At 48.7% G+C, this 19,872-nt stretch overlaps 1 protein-coding gene across 2 annotated transcripts in view; it reads left to right on the top strand.

Annotated features, from left to right (window-relative positions):
- hmga2 (high mobility group AT-hook 2) overlaps positions 1–19,872 on the top strand; it is a 42,948-nt gene that overhangs the window by 8,383 nt on the left and 14,693 nt on the right. For both annotated transcript variants that reach the window (XM_086201283.1, XM_086201282.1), the window contains exon 3: positions 87–137. In XM_086201283.1, coding sequence (XP_086057409.1) covers positions 87–137 — 51 coding nt within the window. The remainder of the gene's footprint in view (positions 1–86; positions 138–19,872) is intronic.

Raw genomic sequence — 19,872 nt, 5'->3', positions numbered from 1 at the left:
GGGCAGGTGTTAGCATCAGCTGGCCTGCTGTGAGTCTGCGTCAGGACAACGACTCACTCCTTCGCTCTGCTCTGGTGTGTTCACAGAAATCTGAGGCAGCCGGGGAGAAAAGACCCAGGGGGCGACCCAGGAAATGGGTGAGTCAGTGGTTCTCTTATCCTTTCTCTGTCGAGCTGGCAAACACACACACACACACACACACACACACACACACACACAAATACAAACACACGCGTGCATACGCACATACACAGTACTAGAAGGGGATAAGATGTTATGGCAGTGGATGACCTCAGTTTGAGGGAGATGGAGGGGTTTGACTCTTTCACACTAGCTTCCTGTCGTTGAAGCATGTTGCAGATGTGTGTGTGTGTGTGTGTGTGTGTGTGTGTGTGAAGCGTGTGGAGATGCACTTGTCTCATTCATGTCTTGTGGTGATCTTTGGTTTTTGGGCTCATGTTGCCTGACTGAATTAAACTTCTCTCTACACTCGTTGTGCTGTGCGCGCGCGTGTGTGTGCATGTGTGTGCACGCGCGTGTGTGTGTGCATGTGTGTGCACGCGCGTGTGTGTGTGCATGCGTGTGTGTGTGCATGTGTGTGCGCGCGCGTGTGTGTGTGTCTGTGTGTTCAAGGAGATCTCCTAAAGGTTCATGTTATCAGTCAAAGAAAATGTTTACTCTTCACTCCAACCACAGGAATACTTAAATTATGCCACTGACAGCTTGAAGGCCTCAGTGTTTATCAGCCCTAAAGTAACAGGCCTGATTGATGGTGCAGGGAGAAGCAGGCAGTGGGGAGAAGTGCCACCAGGAAGGGTGAGGAGAGATGCAGGGAATGTGAATTTTCTCCAGCATATATATCATGTCTGCATTTTTATGTGTCAAAGAGGAGAAAAAAAGAAATGAAAGCCTAGAAGAACAGACTTGGAGTGTTGTGAAGTGTGTTTTATATTTGCTTTCATTTCCTGCAAGCAATGGTGCATTCCAAGAATCCAGTGTTTGCATATTTACTCTGTTCTCTTCCGTCCACACTCGGCTGGTGTGAGCTCTCGCTGGGGCTTATCAGCTCCCTGCGTCTGTCTGAAGAACAGCTTGGAAACAAACTGCTCCGTTCACATGCGTGTGAGCTTCTTCTTTGACATCTCTCAGTAGACGAGGCAGCTTGTGACGCTCCCGTCGGACGTCTCTTCCTAGCAAATGTTCAGATTTTTATGAAGAAACCAATTTGCACTTGGGAACAACAGAGCTGAACCTGAGCTCTTCCGCTGTCGAGTGACTGTAATCTGCCACGGCGGCGAAGGTGCTCCTCAGACTTCTCCTCTCTTAGCTTGTGCTTCGCTCACGAAAATATCCTGTGGTGGAAAACATGCCAGTATTCAGTCAAAATGAGGGGATTCTGTTTTTTAAGCAGTGATGACGTCGCTTTATGAGTATGATCGGACTTGAGATGGTTTCAGTGGAGACGCTCCGCATTTGCTGAGTAAAAGTCTCCGCCGGTGATTGGTGCTGCTTGTTGTTGTGCTGGTGTGTGTGAGTGTGAGTGAGTGTGTGTGTGTGTGAGTGTGTGTGTGTGTGTGTGTGTGTGTCTGTGCTGGTGTGTGTGTGTGTGTGTCTGCGCGCGTGTGTCTGTGCTGGTGTGTGTGTGTGTGTGTGTGTGTGAGTGTCTGCGCGCGTGTGTCTGTGCTGGTGTGTGTGAGTGTGAGTGTGTGTGTGTGTGTGTGTGTGTGTGTGTGTGTGTGTGCTGGTGTGTGTGTGTGAGAGTGTTTGCGCGCGTGTGTCTGTGCTGGTGTGTGTGTGTGAGTGTGTGTGAGTGTCTGCGCGCGTGTGTCTGTGCTGGTGTGTGTGTGTGTGAGTGAGTGTGTGTGAGTGTCTGCGCGCGTGTGTCTGTGCTGGTGTGTGTGAGTGAGTGTGTGTGAGTGTCTGCGCGCGTGTGTCTGTGCTGGTGTGTGTGTGTGTGTGAGTGTGTGTGAGTGTCTGTGCGCGTGTGTCTGTGCTGGTGTGTGTGTGTGTGAGTGAGTGTGTGTGAGTGTCTGCGCGCGTGTGTCTGTGCTGGTGTGTGTGAGTGTGAGTGAGTGTCTGCGCGCGTGTGTCTGTGCTGGTGTGTGTGTGTGTGTGTGTGTGTGAGTGAGTGTGTGTGAGTGGCTGCGCGCGTGTGTCTGTGCTGGTGTGTGTGTGTGAGTGTCTGCGCGCGTGTGTCTGTGCTGGTGTGTGTGTTTGTCTGTGTGTGTGTCCGTCTGTGTGTGTGTGTGTGTGTGTGTGTGTGTGTGTGTGTGTGTGTGTGGTAGAGCATGAACAGTGGCAGGTGTTGACGTGCAGCTCCAGGCTCCTGTGAGTTACAAACTTGCCTCTGAGCTCATTTTTTCTGTTTATAGCAAGAAAACTCTCAGTTACAACATGAGAGGTTCAAATCCAGGTGTTGAACGTCGTGATGTCATGTGGGCGTGTCCTCAGTCATTCGTCAGCCTTTGCTTTGGCATGTAAACAGGAATATTAAAGGAATATTCTACATGACAATGAAACATGAAAATGCCTTCAAGTAACATTGTGCCATTCAGAAGAAGGTCAGTCGAGGGATTAGGCAGGAGGTCACAGCTGCACCGCCATCAAGAAATCCTCGTTTGTCTGACTTGTGATCACTTCGTATGCTGAAGCCCGTCACAAAGATCCCCTCATTTGATCGGTATTTTCACATGGCAACACACAGGCAACGCATCGGTTCTTCTTGTAATTTGAACTCAGAACATGATGATTGTATCTCCCTCACTAGTTTTTACTGTGAATCCTGTGGTTTTATGGCTTCTCTGATTTTTGGAGTTACCAGATTATTCACTGCATTTGCAGAAAAAAGTCAAACTGTGCGAAAACAGCAGTCTCAGTGAATTTCATTGGCTGTGAAGAGAGGAAGTTCATTCTGTCAGAGCAGCAACATCAACAAATCCGTTACCCAACCCGGCTGCAGGCCACCACTGAACCCTTGGACTCAGCTGATAATACGGTCCAGGTTTACAGCTGCGCCTCCTTTGTAGTGCTGCCTGCTGCTTGTCCCAGGTACACACACCTACACACACCCACACAGAGGCCTCCTTCGTTTTATGTCAACCTTTGGGCACAACTACAGACGCGCCGCTCCGCCATCCTGTAGATAGCGTTCTGCTACATACGCTCACGCCCGTACGACATCAAAGGGGCGGCGTTCTGCTGCATCTGCAAAAAACAGCTGAACCAGCACAACAGCCACTGAGATCAGCCGTCCCACGGGAGGATTTTCTCACTGTTTTTTAGGATCATTTGTGTGAGGGGACAGTTTACCGTGGAGAGAAATGAGCGGAGGAGGACGGACATGCACGCAATCACACCTCACCGCAGCGTGAATTAGACTTTCACTGTCCACTGTTTTCTAAATGAATTTACAGTCATTTACGGAGCGTGCACATTACCTGCTGAACCCGCAGTGTCGAGGCAGTGCTGATGTGACAGCGGCGTTGAGAGAGTCAGAGTTACGTCCAAAAATGGCACCAAAAACATGAATACATCAAAGCACTGAAATCAGCACAGAGAGCAGCTTTGCATCAGAGCAGTGATGCGCTTCCGCTGGCGAACGCGCTCGTCAAGACTGCTCTGTGTTCACAGTCTGTCGTGCTCGTTCTTCTTCTACTTTGATGTTTCACAAATCTCCAAATACGGCAGTTCTATGTCTGGTGGGCCCTCTAGTGGAGCCCTCCAGTGACACGCTATCATGGACGCAGTCAGGGGTGAAAGTGCCTTAAAAGTCTTGCCGGAACTGCACGCACGCCCTTTGGGCGCCGCCGCCGCCGAAGTTTTACGGTTTTTTAATTGGTTTTGGGTGATTTTTATGACAGTTTTCGGGTGTCTGTTCCCCACACAACTGCAGCCCTCATCGCCCCACCCTTCCCGCGCTACCCCTGGAAATGCTTTGAAAACTGCTTTGTACAGCAGCTGTACTGTAACACTACAGCGCGGACAACACATGGACACACAGATCATCAATGTCACTCAGTGGTTTCTTCTTCCTCTCACTGGCAGACTCCTCAGACAGTCTGTCCCTGGACTCGCTCTCATCAAGGAGTGGCTCTGAGTCTCAGTCTTCCGTGGGTCTCATTTTGCTAACTTTCTCTCCTGCTTCTTCAACTCTGTCACATTTTCTCTTAAACATGTCACTTCTTTCACGTTGCATTGTGCCAAAGCAGGTCGCCAGCAGCCGAGGTCTTTGATTTTGCCCTCTGTTTTGTTTTCTTTCTCTTTTTCGCAGGGCAGTGTGGTTTTAACCAATCAAAACTAACGATGCTGGTAACGTGACCCACGTGTCCGTCTGTCAGCCAACCAGAAACGCCTCGCGTGCGGAGATGCGCTCATGGGCACGACTCCGTGTCAAGGCGGTTTCACACTGAACGAGCAAGCCGCAGGCTACGCGGGGAAGTCCATTCATTGTGTATGTGGGCGCGCTGTGACGTCACAGGAGCGCAAACCAAGCCCAGCAACTCGGTAGCGCTGTGCGTGCCTGCGCCCCACGCCGCCCCACATCTGCCGCGTTCAGAGTGAAACCGCCTTCAGACGTTGTTTTCTTTATTTAGTATGGGATTTTGACAGCTCCTTTCTTCTCCCTCTTTTAACGGAACTTCGCTCTGGCCGTGAATATTTTACCGGAACGCTCACTTTCACCCCTGGACACAGTTGGTTGGGGACGTATGTCTCCGGTCTACGAGTCTCCAGTCCAGCTAACGTACACATGTTTGTTCCGTGGGAGGACAGCGGAGGGACGGAGGGACGCCACACAGACACGGTCTTGGCTCATCATCCAGTATTCCTGCTGTAGGACAGAGGGCTGATGAGTCCTCCTCCTGTGGGGCTGCAGCTCCTGTCGTCCTGGTGCAGGTGCTGAGATGGACAGTCGTGCCTCTGCCAAGCAGAGCAGCTTCCTCTGCTGGTGCGGGCTGAAGGTGGGCGCCGCGCTCCAATAGGCTGCATTCATCCCTTGTGTTCCTCCCACTCTGCTGCCAAATGGCTGCTGTCCACTGGATCTGATGTGGCGGCTCCTCCATAGACGGGCTTTGTCCTGGTTCTGTCCTTGTTCTGGTGGAGCTGCGGCACCCTAAACATTTGGCAGCATGTCAGGAAACACATAACACAAATACACAGGTTCTGTTATTGAGCTGCAGGCTAACGGAGGAACCAGACCAGAGCTTCAGCAGGTACCTGGATACTTGAGCTGGTTCTCAGAGGCAGTTTTAGTCCCGCCCTTGATTTGTCACATCAGGGAAAACCTCCTTCGGCTTCGGTGAACTTTCTTACTTTTCTCTGTGTAGGTCTGAACCCGCTGAACTCTCCTCCTCTGTATCGATGGTGCAGGCTGGCCTCCCTGACAGGTAGACTCTCCTGCTCGCAGCTCGGATGGAGGCCTGCTGCTCGGCCTGGTCTTTCCCTCGACTTTGATGTTTGTCTTTGAAAAAACTGAGAAAAACATTAGAAAATATGAATCATTTGCACTTTTTTGAAATACTGCGCATCACTGCATCAAAATAAGGTGGAATATTAACAGAGACAGAAACAACATGAAGCAAACTTCTTCCTCTTGAACTCGTTCATGGAAACATGACTAGTAACCAGGTTTGGACTCAGACGGCGTGACAAGCTTACAGAACCTTGTCCTTGTGTCTGGAGACACGCCGAGTTCATCTCATGTACCCCGGTACCATCGCCTGATGTTGGTCCCACTTTGACTTTGAAAATCCATGTAAATGCCACGTTTGTCTGACTGCAGACGAACATGTCTGGATCATGTGATCAGGTGCGTGAAGGATTCAAGCGACCCTAAACTGGTGCTGCCAGGTTTAACAGGGATTCCAACAGCACACAGTCGTTCTGTCAAACTATGATGAAAACAATGGACGATGTCAGTTTTTCTTTTATTTGGGCAGGAATGTATTTTTCCTCTGTTGTTAGTCACCTTTTGTACCTTGGGGACTTCTTGGTGAATCCAGAATTCAGAAAAGCCTGAAACGTGGAGACACAAGTGCCACAACAGCAAAATGACACAAAACATCCGTCCAGAATCTGTCAGACAGATCGACCTTTGCGTGGTGTCCTGAATCCCAGGAATGTCGCTCCTGCTGTACTCGAGTGTGAAGTGGAACAGTTTTTAGCTGAAATCTAAGTGGTTTTGTTTGATTTAATTGTCAAGATGATTTGAAGCGAACTGTGGAAAAATCACAAAACCTGAATGTCGAGAGGCAGAAACTCAGTTTGGGAACGTTTGTGATTTTTTGTCAGTCGGCCTTTTTGAATGCAGCACTTTGATCTTCGCAGATGTAAACTAGAGATGCACCACAACAGTGACACGTCATTGGTATCAGTTTCCAAGTTCAGAGTTTTCTCTGCTCTTCTGGTCGTTTTTGTTGACGATGAAGAACCGATGAGCTTTCAAGGAGGTTTGGGAAAAGGAAAACATGGATTACTCAAATTGGCTTTGTGGTTTTCAGGATGAGCAAAGTGTAAATATCACATAAACTTGTCTTAAAGCGATGGCATCAGCATCAGCCAGTGGGATCTCAGCCAAATCACTTGTTAAATGTCAGACATCAGTAAATAATCCAACATGGGGAGTCCCTGATGGAGACAGGTTATTGAGAGTTCGACTGGTTGGTGCGGTTGAGAGTTTGGATGTGGAGGTTTCGCTCGGTTCAGCTGCTGTTAGTCTCCAGTCTCCAGCAGCTTCAAGTCAAAACTACATAGTGAGGATCTTCTGGCAAGTAATTAAAGGTTGAGGTAATGATTGTTGCTCATAAAGCCTCTCAGCTGGCGGTGGAACGCTGGCAGAGCAGCAGTGTTCTCCTGCTGCCTCCGCCAGGTTCCGCGTGTGCCGTCCGATCATGAATACGTTTGCTGGGGGTCGTCGGTCACCTCGGCCTAAACACACACTCACACCTTCTCTGTGAGAGGACGGCCGTGTCCTTCCCAGCAGGAATTGTACCAGATGTTTTTGTGAGGAAAGGACAAGAAAGAGAAGATAATATTATTCTTCAGCAGTCTTATCTCTTCGTGCGTCGCTTCCCTTTCCACTGGTCAGCTGCTTTCTCTCCGCCAGGATCTGGATGCTAAACTGCTTCCTTCCACACAGCTGCCTCTTTGTCAGGGAATCTCTGCAGTCCCATCTGAAGTAACTCACACCCAGGACACACTCATACCCATCTCCCCTTTCTGCAGCTACACAAACCCTCATTGGTCTTTAATGGAGCCTAGACTAACCCCCCCCTCCCCGCACTTAAATGTGCGGAAATGTCTGGCTGAATGGGAAAGGAAGCACACGGGATGTGTGCATGAGCGTGTGTTCAGGGAGTTGATGGAGTGCAAAGAGGAAAGCTAGTACTCCCATCTAGAGCGAGCTCTGTGCTCTTGGCTGCCGGTCCTGGACTCTGCAGGCAGGTGCCAAGCACTGAGTGCAGTGGAGAAGAAAGTAGGTGAGTTTGGCAGAGGTGATGAGCAGCACGATTAGGAGCCGGCCCAAGAGCTTTGAGAAGGCTTTTGAATATGCGCATGTGTAAGGCAGGGGTAATTGTGCTATTGTGATCGGTGTCAGACATTAAAAAGCTTTTTATAGCCTTGGAATGCCTCAGAGAAAATATTGAACTTGGCGTCCAAGGTTTCTGGGCAACAGATCCTCTGGCAGGGTTGGTCTCCAGACTGAGTCAGTGGCTGATTCAGGACTCTGGTGTTCACGTGCATGTCATTGAAAACACAAGGACAAACCTCAGGGAGGAGCGGTGGGCCCGCGGGGGTCTGACAGTTGTTGTGCTGTTGTTATTGTGCAGTTTGTATTTGTGCAGTGTCCATGTGGGATTTGTCCTGTTTCTGCAAAACTGATGTTCCTACAGGCAGGAATACAGTTGAAATGTTTTGAAGCTCAGATTTACGTTCATTTACTCACTTAAGCTAAAACCCTTCTCTAAAGGGTGCGTTTTCAGGGTAGCTCAGGGTTGAACAGCAGGGCTTTTGCACAACAGCACACTTCAAATATCACATCGTTTATCTGGAGGAGGCTTTGCCATTAACTCAAGAACATAACCTGGACGATCCCTCTCTAGACTCCAGGGCTTCTGGGGAACATCTCTTTTCTGTGCGAGAGCTTCAGTAAATATCCAGAGTGATAGTTGACTGCTAGCTTGTCTCGCTCGCCGCTTGATTTTGATGCGTCTCCCGACAGCTCATTCCCAGTTCCTTTAGTGCGGCGGTTCAGTCACCGCCTGGAGAGTCTGAGCTGAGCTCATGTGGGCGCTTCACTCTTCCTCCTGCGTTCACGTGTTGTAGGTGAAGCTGCACCCACTCGCTCCTCGTGCTCTGGACGGGTGCTCCAGTTATTTTTAGGCCGCTGCTGCGTCCCCGGGTTAGTAAGAGCGAGCGAGACCCCCGAGATCAGAGAGAGGAGTTGGGGGGTGGCCAGTAACTTTGCCTCATTCCCTACATTCTCAACCCCCCACCTCCAGCCTCAGTCTGACAGGCAGAATTCCAGCCACTAGAGGCCTTTGTTCAGACAGGGAGGTTGGCGTTGGGAGTTCTCTGGGACCTTAGCGGATTTCCACAAGTCACCTATGCTGCCGCCGCCCCCCCCCCCCCACCTCTCTTTCCTGGGGCAGCCTCTGGAAGAGTTTAATCATTTCACTCTGAGTCCTCAGCTTCAACAGCAAGGCAGCGAGCTGCTCGATGTGGAATTAAAAACCCCTAAACGGAGCAGTTTCATGCTGCTGTTGTGTTCAAGCGGCTGTTTAGTAGAAGCAGTGAGTCGCTGCTCCATCCAGGAGTGTAGATTTATCACCGACTCCACAAAACACTCGTCCAGCCTCCTGAAAAAACAGAGCCAAGCTTGGTGGTTTGCATGAGCGGAGGGGAACTCCCCCGGGGGGCTTTGAGGTCATGACTATTGTCAGTTTCACACTCGTATCAGACACAATCGCTTCCAGACAACTTGAGTGGCGCGAGGAGGAATTCATCGCAATGTCAACCGTAAAAAAAACAATCAAAAGAAAAACAATCAAACCGGAGCATAAGCTGCTAGATGGGCTACAAAACAGATTTCTCCCTGAAGGTCTGCAGGTAATTTGTAATGAAATGAGCAAACCTGCTTAACAAAATCTAAAAATAAACATTTGTAGAGCATTTACAGAAGGAGAGCACTTAGAGTTCCCCTCGCGCTCTGTTTGTTTTACACAGGAAGCTACGCAGCTGTCTCGGGGTGTCCTGGCTGTTTGCGTAGCGAAGGTTTGGACCTTTCTTTTTCTCCTCTTCCTTTCACAAAGCAGCTCTTTCAAATTCCTTACATAGATATGGACATTTATGTCATTAGAGTATTCCTGCTACCACTATTATGAGGCAGGAAGTGAGCTGTTGCAGGCACGACAGGTTAATTCGCAACATCTGCAGCTCCGTTAAAACAAGGGAGAGCTGAGTGCCATGCACAGAGTCCTTCCTGTTCTAGCATGGCTGCGGAGCTCATGGACATCATATAAGCTAAACCAAACTAAATCAAACAAAAACAATCTCTTTTTTCTTTCTTTCTGTAAATGAAAAATTCAATAAACCAAATAAGGAGCAAAGAAAGATTTGCGAAGTCTAAGCAGACATATTACATTGCCTTTTTTTCTACTTTTCTTCCTCTTTTCCTTTGAGATACTCTGGGAACAGATTTCACTTCAAACAGCGGAGGCTCCTAAATGGAGCCAGTCCAATTTGTCTGCGCCTTTCTTTCCTTCCAGAGCACCCCCTCCTCCCAAAACCTCCCAACAAAAGGCTGCTTGTCTGCTAGGAATTTTCCACATTCCTTGCAACGACAGACAGTTTTCTCCTCTACAAAGGGCCCTTCGGCAAATTCCCCCTAATCGCAGGGTTTAGTTGGGCCCTGATAGGTGCAATTCATAACTCTGGCAGGGCAGTGGCTGGTGGGGGCGGGCCCAGCGGATGGGTGAGCGTGTTCACAGTGGACATGACGGGAGAGGGGCGACTTCCATCAAAGGCCGGCGTGTAAAAAGGAAGATAAGTCAAAGACGACGTCACTTGGCCTCAGTTGATGCAGGAAGAGGCGATAAATGATCGTTCATGACTGCAATGATAAAGCTGACTGTCTTTTTAAAACCGTTGTTACGGGCTGACGCGCTAACTAAGGTCATAAAGACGACGCTCTCCTTGTCACTTGTGACAGAGTCGTGCTGAGAACTACAATTCACCCAAAAGGGTTGTTTTGCCTTTCAGGTACTCATGAATGTTTCTGGAGGTTTTTTTCCCTCCTGCTTCACTTCTTTGTGACTCCAGAATGCAGAAAGAGCCGGCCACGTATGTTTAGCTTGAGGTTCATGGAGACTGACGGCTAACAGTCCAACTGAAGCTTGTGGACTCAGGTGCGTTGACTGGTCCGGTTCACACTTGGAACAGATTTTCGTGCACAGTTTTTCCGTTGTTTTGTTGCTGTAGCTAAATTAAAATAAAGTTAGCCAGCAGTAGCAATTAGCTTCAAGCTAGATAGAAGTGGCTGGCTCTTTCTGCTCTCTGGTGTCATAACGCAGGAGAAGGAAACATCTTTGTCATCTCACGACATTTATACTGGAGTGCTTGGAAGGACTCGGTCTGAGTGGAGTGTGACTTTGACAGTCAGGGTCACAGAGAACATAAATACATGTCGGGTTATTGTGAAGTGTGTTTATAATCAACAATCGGAAACTGAGTTGCGTGAAAGCGCCTGTTTCATCTTTGAATAGGCGCTTCGGCTCTTGTCAGCATCACGAATCTCTCCGACAGATACACGCCGCGGTGCGAGTCTAAGATGGCGTCTAGCTGTCGGTGGGATTTGGGAGGAGGAGGAGCTGCTCAGCCTGAAACGTCTCCACCTATTAAAGGGTGGAACAGGAGCTTTTTTGTATGTGTGACCTTTGACCCTGCTTTTGTGTATGTGGGATTCAGAAGGATGTGCGTAGCTTCTTCCGTGTTATTCTGTAATCATATTTATGCAGCGTGCACACTCATCACCAGCTTGAGAGAATGACGCATCCTGACTTCCAGCACGTGCTGACTCCTGGTCTTTTGTCAGCCCAGATTCTATTCAAGTCTGCATAATTCGTTAAACCGTGTCAGTTTAAACCGAGAGGGAGCTGTGGTCTGAGCCCAGATGAAGGTAGACGTACATGAACGTAGACGTGAAGATTTAGGGTAAAATGTTTTAGATGGACCTCTTACATCATCAGAATGTCAGAAGAAATCCTTAAAAAAGTATGTGACGGGTAAACGACAGGTTATTTGATGCGGCTGTCACTTTAGTTCCGCTCTCTTGTTCCTACTTTCCGTTCTTCTTCTGCAAGCAGGTTCCATGCTGACAGCTAGTTGGTGCATCTGAGAGCTCATCGCTGAAGCGTGGCTATCCATTTATCACTGCTGTTTCCCACCTCAAAGGCCCCTGACGGCGTTTCCGTCCGTCTTTGCTGTGGAGCATGTTAACCTGGCCACCACTGCTAAGTGAGGACGGACACAGCATGAAGGGCTCACCTCCCTCCATGGCTGCGCTGAAATCAAAATGAAAGATGCTTGATTTTTCTTAAAATTGTTACAACATTTTGCTGCGGTAAAATTACAGGAACGGCAAAACTTTATTGAAGAAACGTGCTTCTCTGACAGCTGTGGGGTTCGACAAGTCTCATCTGACGTGACGCGCCATGTCGCATCGCGGCAGTGACGTCAATAGAAAACGGCGGCACCAGCGTCAAAGGAAAATGCAACACAAGTGTGGGAACGTAAGATATGCAAGCCCCCACCTAGTCGGTGGAGTTTGGCTGATTTTGCATATTTTACTGAATTGTGACTTTCGAGAGGGACTGGTAACTAACAGTTAACTAAGCATTAGTTATGTGCCCTCACTGTAACTTGTCCTTTCTTGGGTTGTGCTGCCACTTGACTGCATTTTTTCAGGGGTGGGGGTGTTGATGGTCTGTGTCTCGAGGGGACTTTGGTTTGACTCAAACTTGAGCTCTTCATGTGTGTGTCATATTTGTTTGGAGCTCATTTCCAGCTGTGCAGCAGCAAATGGGCTTCTCCACCAGAGTAGATGTTTAATTAGCTGTTAGCTCGGCTTGCTACTGCATGAACTCAGGCTTCTTAGTGTCCCCTCATGCTGGAGCTCTCGGGGCCGATGTCGTCTCCGGCGGTGTGGGCCTGTGTTCCGCAGGAGGCTCGTTGGCTCCGGTCAACTGCATGCTTTTTGTCTTGCGTTGCTCTTTGTGTTCTCCGGGGTTAAACACCGACTACGTCAACAGAAGCCCCCAGAATTTCTGCTCTAGCACAACGTAATCTCTGCAACACAATGCTATCATCTTCAGAGGAAGACCTCCATGTTTGAACAAGTAGGAGAGCAAGATGTGGAGACAGCAACACGCTGTAATCCGACTCCACAGACGGCGCCTGAGTGACGGCTCAGATGTTGCCCAGTCGCACATCTGATACCAGAACCCTGGTGTTTGTCCTCACTCATGTTTGGGTCAAAGTCTTGGCACCAGATTTGATCCTGGACAAATGAAATATCGAACGATGAGTCAAGTTTAAGCTGGACTGAAAACTGCCCGTGTGGATTCAGTAGTTCTATGTCTTGTGACAATTTCAAAGCTAGGCTGTTGCCATGGTTACAAGTGTCTCTCCGTGTCAGTGGAGAAGGCAGCGTTGCCGTGTTGACACACAGAGTCATGTGACAGTGCTCGGCAGTAATACAACAGAGCAACTCTCCTCAGTAAACTCTGTGTGTTTGAACTGCGGCTTCCTGCTCACCTGCGTCACCACGGTGACCTGATCACTCACCTGTTTACTACCACGCTCTCCTCTGCTCTGGTTGGCTGGAGTGGGAGCGACGCTGGCGGTCAGCGAGTATCAAGAGATGGAACTCTGAACTGATGAAACCTAGAGTTTACTCTTTTAATGGATGTTTGGCGAAAGTAGAGGCACAGACGCACTGAGGGTGGATTGTGATGGGATCAGCCAAGCCTCCTACGGAGCGGAGATGCTACACACACGCACACGCACACACGCACACCCGCGTGCTGCAGTGAGTACAGGAGACGGCTACCTTATGTGGTTAAACTGTGGTGGCTCTTTTGTTCCAAATGCTAGTTACTGGGGTTAAAAAGTTCCAGGCAGAAGGTTGCAAGTGGAAGCGCCATGGCCACTCTGGGGGCGTTCAGGAGGGGACTGCGATGGTATCAACACCAGTTTAAATGCAGATGAGGCGTCTTTGCCTCAGAAACGTGGCTGCATGCTGGCTCGTGTCACGGCTCACGTTGTCTGCAAATTATCAAAGGTTGTAAGAATTAAAGCAAAGTAAATAATCCCACATCATGAGATGGAAATTAGAGTTGAATATGTTCCGATTTATATTTTTACAAATTCTTCTTCTTATTCTCATTTTTTATTTTTCTTCTTCTTATTATTATGGTTGTTAATGATATAAGACAGAAGAGCTCAGGTAGTTGAATCAGGTTCGGTGCACGTGTGTCCAAATTGTGGATCTCTAATTGAAACCAGCGATTAACTCTTTCCCCTCGTATTGTGGATGACAGGCAGTAGAGGGCGCTATTGTGCAGCTTGTGACAGAATACACCAGGTTGAGGTTCAAAAACACACGAACAAGAAACTCCAGCGGTCGCAGTGGACAGGTGGATGTTGCAGTTCTCTGGGGGCCTGTGGTGCTGCACCAGGCCCACAAGAAGCTCTTCAGTGGGAGGAGGAGGAGGAAGAGGAAGAGGATGAGGAGGAGCGGGAGGAGGAGGAGGAAGAGGATGAGGAGGAGCAGGAGGAAGAGGATGAGGAGGAGCAGGAGGAGGAGGAAGAGGATGAGGAGGAGCAGGAAGAGGACGAGGAGGAGCAGGTAGAGGACGAGGAGGAAGAGGATGAGGAAGAGGATGAGGAGCGGGAGGAGGACGAGGAGGAATAGGATGAGGAAGAGGATGAGGAGGAGCAGGAGGAGGAAGAGGATGAGGAGGACGAGGAGGAAGAGGAGGAGCAGGAGGAGGAGGAAGAGGATGAGGAGGGGCAGGAAGAGGACGAGGAGGAGCAGGTAGAGGACGAGGAGGAAGAGGAGGAGGAAGAGGATGAGGAGCGGGAGGAGGACGAGGAGGAATAGGATGAGGAAGAGGATGAGGAGGAGGAGGAAGAGGACGAGGAGGAAGAGGAGGAGGAGGAAGAGGACGAGGAGAATGAGGAGGAGCAGGAGGAAGAGGAGGAGCAGGAGGAGGAGGACGAGGAGGAAGAGGATGAGGAGGAGCAGGAAGAGGAGGAGGAAGAGGATGAGGAGGAGCAGGAAGAGGACGAGGAGGAGCAGGAGGAGGACGAGGAGGAGCAGGATGAGGACGAGGAAGAAGAGGACGAGGAGGAGCAGGAGGAGGACGAGGAGGAAGAGGACCAGGAGGAGCAGGAGGAGGACGAGGAGGAAGAGGACCAGGAGGAGCAGGAGGAGGACGAGGAGGAAGAGGACCAGGAGGAGCAGGATGAGGACGAGGAAGAAGAGGACGAGGAGGAGCAGGATGAGGACGAGGAAGAAGAGGACGAGGAGGAGCAGGAGGAGGACAAGGATGCTCTGGTGGCTCTGGGCTGAGGCTCATCGCTGGTCATTACTTCTGTAGCATGCAGTCTAATTCCTGTTCACTCTGAGGGAGTGAGAAAAGCCCCAAACCAGTAAAACAAAGATGGACTCTTGTGCCTGAACGATGAAGCCGGCGCTGCTCAGGTGGCGATGAAGAATCAGAATCGGTTTGGTTTCTTTTGAATGAAGCTTCTTCAGATACGTTTGATTTTTCATGATCATAGCTTGAAATTTCCTGGGGGTCTGAAAGATGCGTGACAGCACTGAGTGACAGACACCAACCCCTCAGACTTCTGATGTGTGATGTCACACAACAAGCCTTCATGATGGCGATGAGCAGCGAGGAGCTGCCGGTGTCAGAGGAGTCAGGTGGAGGCCGCACGCAGGTGTGTGCGCTGGCGTGCAGGAGTCAGCAGAGGTCGGCTCTCTCTGTCAGCACTCCCCTTTCAAACGTAGCTCAGCCGCCTCCCTCAAGTGTTGGGAGATTCGCACAGCAGTGAGAGCAGCTGACATGGTGGGTGTGTGTGATGGGATCAGAGGGTGTGTGTGATGGGATCTGATGGGTGTGTGTGATGGGATCTGATGGGTGTGTGTGATGGGATCTGATGAGTGTGTGTGATGGGATCTGATGGGTGTGTGTGATGGGATCTGATGGGTGTGTGTGATGGGATCAGAGGGTGTGTGTGATGGGATCAGAGGGTGTGTGTGATGGGATCTGATGGGTGTGTGTGATGGGATCAGAGGGTGTGTGTGATGGGATCTGATGGGTGTGTGTGATGGGATCAGAGGGTGTGTGTGATGGGATCTGATGGGTGTGTGTGATGGGATCTGATGGGTGTGTGTGATGGGATCTGATGGGTGTGTGTGATGGGATCAGAGGGTGTGTGTGATGGGATCTGATGGGTGTGTGTGATGGGATCAGAGGGTGTGTGTGATGGGATCTGATGGGTGTGTGTGATGGGATCAGAGGGTGTGTGTGATGGGATCAGAGGGTGTGTGTGATGGGATCTGATGGGTGTGTGTGATGGGATCTGATGGGTGTGTGTGATGGGATCCGATGGTGTGTGTGTGTGATGGGATCTGATGGGTGTGTGTGATGGGATCAGAGGGTGTGTGTGATGGGATCCGATGGGTGTGTGTGATGGGATCAGAGGGTGTGTGTGATGGGATCCGATGGTGTGTGTGTGTGATGGGATCTGATGGGTGTGTGTGATGGGATCAGAGGGTGTGTGTGATGGGATCCGATGGGTATGTGTGATGGGATCCAAGGGTGTGTGTGATGGGATCCGATGGTGTGTGTGATGGGATCCAAGGGTGCGTGTGTGATGGGATCCAAGGGTGCGTGTGTGATGGGATCCAAGGGTGTGTGTGATGGGATCCGATGGGTGTGTGTGATGGGATCCAAGGGTGTGTGTGTGATGGGATCCAAGGGTGTGTGTGTGATGGGATCCGATGGGTGTGTGTGATGGGATCCAAGGGTGTGTGTGTGTGATGGGATCCAAGGGTGTGTGTGATGGAATCCGATGGGTGTGTGTGATGGGATCCAAGGGTGTGCGTGTGATTGGATCCAAGGGTGTGTGTGATGGGATCCGATGGGTGTGTGTGATGGGATCCAAGGGTGTGCGTGTGATTGGATCCAAGGGTGTGTGTGATGGGATCCGATGGGTGTGTGTGACGGGATCCAAGGGTGTGTGTGACGGGATCCGATGGGTGTGTGTGATGGGATCCAAGGGTGTGTGTGATGGGATCTGATGGGTGTGTGTGATGGGATCCGATGGGTGTGTGTGATGGGATCCAAGGGTGTGTGTGTGATGGGATCCAAGGGTGTGTGTGTGATGGGATCCGATGGGTGTGTGTGATGTGATCCAAGGGTGTGTGATGGGATCCAAGGGTGTGTGTGATGTGATCCAAGGGTGTGTGATGGGATCCAAGGGTGTGTGTGATGTGATCCAAGGGTGTGTGTGATGGGATCCAAGGGTGTGTGTGATGGGATCCAAGGGTGTGTGTGTGATGGGATCCAAGGGTGTGTGTGATGGGATCCGATGGGTGTGTGTGATGGGATCCAAGGGTGTGTGATGGGATCCAAGGGTGTGTGTGATGTGATCCAAGGGTGTGTGATGGGATCCAAGGGTGTGTGTGATGTGATCCAAGGGTGTGTGATGGGATCCAAGGGTGTGTGTGTGATGGGATTCAAGGGTGTGTGTGATGGGATCAGAGGGTGTGTGTGATGGGATCTGATGGGTGTGTGTGATGGGATCAGAGGGTGTGTGTGATGGGATCTGATGTGTGTGTGTGATGGGATCTGATGGGTGTGTGTGATGGGATCCGATGGGTGTGTGTGATGGGATCCAAGGGTGCGTGTGTGATGGGATCCAAGGGTGTGTGTGATGGGATCAGAGGGTGTGTGTGTGTGATGGGATCCAAGGGTGTGTGTGATGGGATCCGATGGGTGTGTGTGATGGGATCCAAGGGTGTGTGTGTGATGGGATCCAAGGGTGTGTGTGATGGGATCCGATGGGTGTGTGTGATGGGATCCAAGGGTGCGTGTGTGATGGGGTCCAAGGGTGTGTGTGATGGGATCAGAGGGTGTGTGTGATGGGATCCAAGGGTGTGTGTGATGGGATCAGAGGGTGTGTGTGATGGGATCCAAGGGTGTGTGAGGAGAAATTGCTCGTAACAACTGTGACATAAATGCTTCCACATGAGTTTGATGGTGAAGAGACAGCTGGTGGTGGCGTCCCTGGAGGAGCGCTGACACCCGTTATTGAAGCGAAGTCCGAATGTCGCGGTGAAGGTTTATGAGCTCGTCACCTGAACTACGACGAGAGGTTTTAGCGTTTTTCTCCTCTGAGCCTGAAACCTCAGCTCCACCAGACATGTCAGTTTCCTTCTTAGTTCATATTCATGTTCCACAGAACTTTGCTTGTGTGATTTATTGATTTTCTTTTTTTTCAATGGCGGAGAAAAAAAAAGATTTATTTGTGGCTGTCAACTGTGTTTTATGATTTCTAGAATGATAAGAAGACATATATTCCCTCAATAAAATCATAAAATCAGTCTCAAATATGGCGACCACGTAGATCAGGATGGCTGCACGGCTTCGTCTCATGATCAGAATGTTGAACAGGAAATGTACTCGACTCTGTCAGTGCTTGATTAAATCAGGCCTTCTTTCCATATTTGAACATTTCAGGGATCTCATGATAGAAAAAACATAGTCTCAACCTTCAAGGTTAATTATGTGGGTGTAGTAATGGTGCGTGGACCACAACGGTGGTTAGATGGATGGAGGTCACCGAAACCTCAGGGTCCAGAAAGAAAAACACTCAGAATAATTAATTCCTAATGTCATTTGTATTATTTCCTCTTTCAACAAGTGAAGCAGAAGTGCTCGCCTCCTGCTCCTCCCTCCAGCAGGAGTTTAGTTTTCCAGGAGTTCTTCAAACCAGCCAGATGAGTAAAATGGTCACCTGCTCAAAGTTGCTCCGATAGGCTGAGTAGTTAACGTTTAACCATTGAAGTGGCGAACATTCCAGCTTGTAACCGCCTGGCCTGCCAGCGTCGTGGCACCGACAGCCGTGCCGGGGCGTGTTTGCGGAGGGGAGGGTGACACCGTGACTCAAAGGATCCGTTTGGCTTCAAAGGTTAGTGGGCTCACTAACGGTTAACTGGAGCAAACAGCCGGGCGGCGCCTGAGTTAACGCGGTGCAGCAGGAACGCCACATGACCGGAGATCCTCCACCACAGGTTTCACATCCCACCTGAGGCCGCTGTGACAGCGTCACCTGATGGTGGAAGGTGCTGAGAGACAGAGAGAGTCTGTCCTCTCATTCTCTTCTTGTATTTCGTTTGAATTCTCATCATTTCCTGCACAGCGGGAACGTTCAGACTTCATTGACCTCAGACAACGATTCTGACCAGCAGCTAGAAAGAGAAGGGAAGTTGTTGAGGATGAAAAGGGAAGCGTGATGCATCAGGACTGTTCTCCAGAGGAACGCGGGAGTGAGTGGAGGTGCCACACTAGTGTTTGGGTCACCACTGGGTCACCACTGGGTCACCACTGGGTCACCACTGCGTGATGACTTGACTTTACTGCAAGTACCACTGCACATGTCGCTGCACAGCTGTAGCTGCTGGCTGCACTACAGTCCACTGCAGACTGAAGTGGAAACCAATTTATTAATCTTGGACACGCTGAGATCCAGTTCAGTCTGTGATGGAGCACTAGATTGAGCTCACTAGTGCCCCCTTGAGGATGAATTTATATCATTCCATGTTCAGGTGATTATCTGCAGAGGAAGAAGCTACTGACCCGCAGTATCGTATCTAAAAACATGTAGAATTGTACGTAAAGAATAACAGTTGATAAATCACATAAAGGAATCAGTAATATGTATATATGTATATACACACATATGTATATATGTATATACACACTCGTATATATGTATATACACACTCGTATATATGTATATACACACTCGTATATATGTATATACATATATATGTATATACTTATATACACACATATGTATATATGTATATACATATGTGTGTATATAAGTACATACATATATGTGTGTATGTATACGTGTGTATATGTATATACACACTCGTATATAAGTATATACATATATATGTATATACTTATATACACACATATGTATATATTTATATACATATGTGTGTATATACATATATACGAGTGTGTATATACATATATAGAGTATGTATATATGTATATACATATGTGTATATAAGTATATACATATATGTGTGTATATACATATATACGAGTGTGTATATAAGTATATACATATATGTGTGTATGTATACGTGTGTATATGTATATACACACTCGTATATAAGTATATACATATATATGTATATACTTATATACACACATATGTATATATTTATATACATATGTGTGTATATACATATATACGAGTGTGTATATACATATATAGAGTATGTATATATGTATATACATATGTGTATATAAGTATATACATATATGTGTGTATATACATATATACGAGTGTGTATATAAGTATATACATATATATGTGTATATATGTATATACATATGTGTGTATATACATATATACATATGTGTGTATATACATATATACATATATGTGTATATACTTATATACGAGTGTGTATATACATATATACGAGTGTGTATATAAGTATATACATATATGTGTGTGTATATACATATATACGAGTGTGTATATATACATATATAG

This window comes from Aulostomus chinensis, chromosome 4, assembly GCF_037954235.1.
Source record: "Aulostomus chinensis isolate RoL2024-O1b breed Wild chromosome 4, RoL_Achi_v1.0, whole genome shotgun sequence".
Lineage (NCBI taxonomy): Eukaryota > Metazoa > Chordata > Actinopteri > Syngnathiformes > Aulostomidae > Aulostomus > Aulostomus chinensis.
Note: the sequence above shows the minus strand (reverse complement) of the source record. Positions and strands in the feature narration are given on the sequence as shown.